Here is a 6,000-nt window from a genome sequence, read left to right on the forward strand (position 1 = left end):
TGGAAATTTACAAGGTGGGGTTACAGCTCCTGCAATCTAGCAGAAGCAAGGAGAAGAAAGAAGCCATTTATTACGGCTTCTGCATCTTACTTTGTCACATAATACTGAAGATCCTTTAGGACCCGGCTATCACATGAATAATGGGTTAGGGCCTAGAATTAATATGTCATAATATACACAGTATATCTACAAAAATATATATATATAAAGTTGTCAAAAATTCAAACTGCATGACTGTAAACATCCCTGACATTATCTGCAGGGGAATGCTCTGAAAGCCCCCTACACATTAGACTGCCGGCAGGTTTGGCCGACTTTAGTCTGACGTGTACAGGGCCTTCAATGTATGAGCGCAGCAGTTTCGGGTAAACTACCAGACTACAATGCTTTTTACTTATAGACACAAGCAGAGTTCCGGTGTGACTGGAGGTACAAAACATACCAAACCTCTTTTTATTATGAATTGGTTATATAGTGAAAATTCACAGGAAAAAAAAAATACTCCAATTATCTAGTAGCTAAAATATAACTAAATATTTAAAAATAAAATTATCCAATAGCGTGAATTAACCACTTTTCACCACCAAAGTATCAAAGGTACTATTAAAAAAAGGGAGGCGCCTATCCCTTTGATGTACTATTGGTTACCCTACCTAACAGCGGAGGTTGGCAGCCTAAATTCTGCGCAATGGCTCCCCCGCTCGTCGATGGCTCTCTCCCTGCTGGCCCTATTGTGGGGCAGGGGAGAAAAGAAAAATGGTAGATGAAAGGACGTACTGTATTTACATGTCAGGTACAGTCCTTTGTATACTCTGTAAGAATTTAATGTACATATATATTGATGTTAAACTTACCCTTAGTTTAGAGCTGCCTAACAGCGGGGTTGGCGCCCTAGATATAACGAGAATGGCACCCCGCTCCTTGAGGGCTGTCCCTTACTACACGTGTATGTAAGATGGCTTAATGAAGAGGGGGGAATCATCTCCTCAAACCGCACTAGTTTGTATACAGCACTATAGCCACTCTGATTAAATAAAGTGCTTAGTGCCTTATGTGCAGATAATAAGTAAATTATTCCATAAATGATACACCGAGCATCTTCAAAAATAGAGTATTCAATATTTGCCGGCAAATTTACACAGTCTGTGACAAATAAAGGGTCAGTCCTTTATTTCCTAACAAACGACGACACTTATATGTAATTAGCCTCTCAGGTACCCAGTGAGAAAAAAGCCAAAAGGCAACAGTGGATGGCATCACTGTCCCCGATGGGGCTCGCAATGTAGATTCCCCATCAGTATGTCTGTGGTGTGTGAGAGAAAACCGGAGAACCCGGAGGAAACCCACGCAAACACGGAGAGAACATAAACTCCTTGCAGATGTGATCCTTGGTGGGATTTTAACCCAGGACTCCAGCGCTGCAAGGCTGCAGTGCTAACCACTGAGCCAGTCGACATTCACACAGTTGGGCAGAGAATCACGTTGTGGGGAACTGGACATATTGAGAGGATTGGCAGTAGCGTTTTGCCTGGTAGTGAGGAAGATTATTATCATTAGTAATAAGACAATCTAGAATTGTATTTTGTTTTCCAAATTCTTTTGCTGCGTGACAAGAAAAAGCTGACTGGGGTCAGTTCAAATAAAAATATCCTGTGTGATAATGAAATCCTTTGTGTGGCAACCATCTTACATAAATGGTGGTGATCCAGTAAATTAATTTACCTCCAAGTTGTTACAGTGAAGTAGATTAGTAATGACTAAAGGTACCGTCACACTCAGCGACGCTGCAGCGATATAGACAACGAGCCGATCGCTGGAGCGTCGCTGTTTAGGTCGCTGTAGAGACGTCAAACTGCAGCACCAGAACGATGCAGGAGCGATCCAGTGACGTAACTTATCGTTCTCGCTGGTTGTTAGCTCCATGTAAAACATTGCTGGCATCGTTGCTTTTGCTGTCAAACATGACGATACACGCCGACCTGACGACCAAATAAAGTTCTGGACTTCTAGCTCCGACCAGCGATGGCACAGCGGGATCCAGATCGCTGCTGCGTGTCAAACACAACGAGATCGCTATCCAGGACGCTGCAACATCACGGATCGCTGTCGTTCTCGTTGGAAAGTTGCTCAGTGTGAAGGTACCTTAAGGCTAAGTTCACACTTGCATTTGGCTGGTCTGCGTAGGGCTGCGGACTTCTTCCCTTCAGATCCGCATGTGCATGCGTCCTACATACCTATCTTTAACATTGGGTACACAGGGACATGCGTTGTATGTGGAGGTGTCCGCATGCGTCGACATGCCCGCCAACATGCCCGCTGGGAACGCAACATGTATGCAATGCACAGCCCTGCGTACCCAATGTTAAAGATAGGTACGAAGGACGCATGCAGTAGTAGGCGGAGCTTAAGGGAGGAAGTACGCAGCCATACGCAGACCAGCTAAACGCTAAAGGTGAAATGAAGAAAATGCCCTCCTCTTCAACCCTACAATAGCTGAACCAAGTCTCCGAATCAGGCAAAGATGTCTGTCTGCTTCCCTGCACCAGAATGGAGGCGAGCAGACTAGTTTTTGGGTCTAGTGTGGATGGAACGTGAAACACTTCGCCAGATTCCAGATGTCTGGAGACAGAAAATAAGAAGGCCGGCAGTAACGGGATGTGCCATGACCTGTGGGAATAGATTATCTTCTCAAAAAGTGCTCCGCAGGCCTGTCAGGTCTTACAGATGGGTATTTTTGACTCAGAAGATAATATTTAAATGGATGCTATCCCAAAGCAAAAACCATACTGGGTACCCTGCGTCCCAAACTCAAGTAACTGGATTTGGTGCAGATTTTGTTTCATCTGAAACAACCTCAAATCAGATCAATGGAATGGATTTTCAGCTGCAAAAATGTTGGCAACAAAATCTGTAGCATGTGAATGAAGATGATAGATAGATAGATACTCAAATTGATGTTTGCTAGGGTTGAGCGAAACGGGTTGAAATTTTTCAAAAGTCGCCGACTTTTGGCAAGGTCGGGTTTCATGAAACCCGACCCGTCCCCAGTGTGGGGTCGGCCATGAAGTCGGCGATCTTTTGAATCTAGAATCGGAATTCCGATCCCGATTCCCGATATGTTTAAGATATCGGGAATTGGTATCGGAATTCAGATTTAAGTGTAAAATAAAGAATTAAAATAAAAAATATCGCAATACTTACCCTCTGACGCGCCCTGGTACTAACCGGGAACCTTCCTTCCTTAGAATCAGTCTTCCAGGACCCTGCGGTGACGTCGCGGCTTGTGATTGGCCGCGCGGCCGCCCATGTGACCGCTCGCGCGGCCAATCACAAGCCGCGACGTCACTGAAGGTCCTGGAAGGGCTGATTCTTCGGAAGGAAGGCTGCCGGAAAGAAGCAGGGCGCGTCCGAGGGTGAGTATATACCTAATAGGAATATACTCACCCTCGGACGCGCCCTGCTTCTTTCCGGCAGCCTTCCTTCCTAAGAATCAGCCCTTCCAGGACCTTCGGTGACGTCGCGGCTTGTGATTGGTCGCGTGAGTATATTCCTAATAGGAATATACTCACCCTCGGACGAGCCCTGCTTCTTTCCGGCAGCCTTCCTTCCTAAGAATCAGCCCTTCCAGGACCTTCGGTGACGTCGCGGCTTGTGATTGGCCGCGCGAGCGGTCACATGGGCGGGCGCGCGGCCAATCACAAGCCGCGACGTCACCGCGACGTCACCGCAAGGTCCTAGAAGGCTGATTCTAAGGAAAGAAGGTTCCCGGTTAGTACCAGGGCGCGTCAGAGGGTAAGTATTGCGATATTTTTTATTTTAATTCTTTATTTTACACTAAAATATGGATCGCAGGGCCTGAAGGAGAGTTTCCGCTCCTTCAGACCCTGGGAACCATGGAAACCCAATGCACTGCATTGGGTTTCGAGTTTCGCCCGACCCCGACTTTTTTATAGGATCGGCCAATTTCACTCGACCCGACTTTTTCAAAAGTTGGGTTTCGTGAAACCCGACCCGATCCTATAAAAGTAAAGGTCGCTCAACCCTAATGTTTGCTTTTCCCTCAGTATTACCGCAAGTACACAACCCCTTGCCGGTACAGCCCCCTCATTTTACACTATAAAAGTGGCTAACACAAGCCCACTTACCCTGCAGCCCACAACCCAGTGGCCGTCATCTTCCGCTCTTTGGTGGCGCAGCCTACAAGCGCTAATGGCTCCAGAACGCGCCTTGCTGCTCAAGGAGAGAACAGACTGGACCCCTAAAAAAAACGGGGAGCCTTGTAGGACTTGGCGTGGTTAGGCTATGTGCACACGTATTCTAGGTCCACAGCGGATTTGATAAATCCGCAGTGGAAAACCACTGCGGATTTATTGCGGACTTACCGCGTTTTTTCTGCGGTTTTCACAACTGCGGTTTTCCATAGGAGCAGCTGTAAAACCACTGTGGAATCCGCAGAAAGTGACATGCTGCAGAATGTAAACCGCTGCGTTTCCATGCGTTTTTTTCCGCAGTATGTGCACAGCGTTTTTGGTTTCCCATAGGTTTACATTGAACTGTAAACGCATGGGAAATTGCTGCGGACCCGAAGCTGCGGAAACGCTGCAGATCCGCAGTATTTTCCGCATCGTGTGCACATAGCCTTATAGTCATAACCAGGATGTCTTTTTTTCATCATCATGATCGTACGTCTCACGTCACATAAATGCCTACAGATCCTGCACTCGTACCATGGCAGCGATCACTGTGCAGCATGGTCCGGGAAACTAGACAATATTATTACTGGATTATAATGGCTTCTCCTGCATTTTCGTACAAGTAGTGGAAAGAAGAAAAGCCATCAGTACAGTCCTGTCTGTCACCCCTCCACCTTCATTCAGCCACCCCTCCCCCACAATCCCAGGAAGTCACATGTGGTCTTCTGCAGGAAAACTGGAAAAACAGCACCATGGTGTGACACAGTGGCCATGGGCCTAGGGGCGATCAGCTTACTGGCCACATCACCAAACCTCCATTCCCTGAGAAGGTTACAAAGATCGATGATAGAAACACATACAGGATCCATCCATCCCTACACACACTAGTTCTCCCATGTCTGGGGTATGGTGGGTTTGGGGTCTTGACTTGCCAAGCTCTTACCAGCCAGCCCCCCTCCTCCTCTGGCCCCGTGCCCCTTCCTCCTCTGCAGGATGAAGTAAGGATTGGCCCTCTCGGTGATCCACAGGGCGTTTGCCAGCAGCACTTCCTCGGGATTAATCCACATGGTCCGGGTGCAGCGGGCAGAGATCCTCAGGAAGCCTCCATGGCGGCGATGCGCTGCACTGTAATAACGTGTCCTCCACCGGGGACCTCCTGGCACTGGATGTCCGCACGGATCCCGGCGCTCACTCAGCGCTCATCCTTCCAGGGAGGCGTCATATATAAGCCTGGCCCCGTCACATCCTGGCTGCACCGCGGGGAGACCGTGGGGACGGGGCCAGGTGTGGGCACTGCAGGAGGGGGCGCTGTCCATGGTGCTGCAGGAGCCCCACTATGTCCTCACAGCGGGAGTCATGGAGGGGAGGAGACTGGAGAGTCAGCACATACTGGGGGCCGAGCCCGGCACAGAGCAAAGACAGCAGTGGTATCAAGAAAACGGCCTCACCGCCCTCCTCCCCTGTGTACACCCACAGTCTGCTTCCCTCACCTGTATACACAGCCCTCCTCCCCTGTATACACAGCCCTCCTCCCCTGTATACACAGCCCTCCTCCCCTGTATACAGCCCTCCTTCCCTGTATACACAGCCCTCCTCCCCTGTATACACAGCCCTCCTCCCCTGTATACACAGCCCTCCTCCCCTGTATACACCCACAGTCTGCTTCCCTCACCTGTATACACAGCCCTCCTCCCCTGTATACACAGCCCTCCTCCCCTGTGTACACCCACAGTCTGCTTCCCTCACCTGTATACACAGCCCTCCTCCCCTGTATACACCCACAGTCTGCTTCCCTCACCTGTATACA

At 48.9% G+C, this 6,000-nt stretch overlaps 1 protein-coding gene across 2 annotated transcripts in view; it reads right to left on the reverse strand.

The window, feature by feature from the left end:
* The window catches only part of TBC1D9 (TBC1 domain family member 9), a 74,835-nt gene extending 69,129 nt beyond the window's left edge, over nt 1-5,706 (reverse strand). For both annotated transcript variants that reach the window (XM_069743984.1, XM_069743983.1), the window contains exon 1: nt 5,137-5,706. In XM_069743984.1, coding sequence (XP_069600085.1) covers nt 5,137-5,260 — 124 coding nt within the window. In that variant the 5' untranslated portion in view covers nt 5,261-5,706. The remainder of the gene's footprint in view (nt 1-5,136) is intronic.
* Nucleotides 5,707-6,000: the final 294 nt, after the last annotated feature.

Source organism: Ranitomeya imitator, chromosome 1 (assembly GCF_032444005.1).
Source record: "Ranitomeya imitator isolate aRanImi1 chromosome 1, aRanImi1.pri, whole genome shotgun sequence".
Taxonomy (NCBI): domain Eukaryota; kingdom Metazoa; phylum Chordata; class Amphibia; order Anura; family Dendrobatidae; genus Ranitomeya; species Ranitomeya imitator.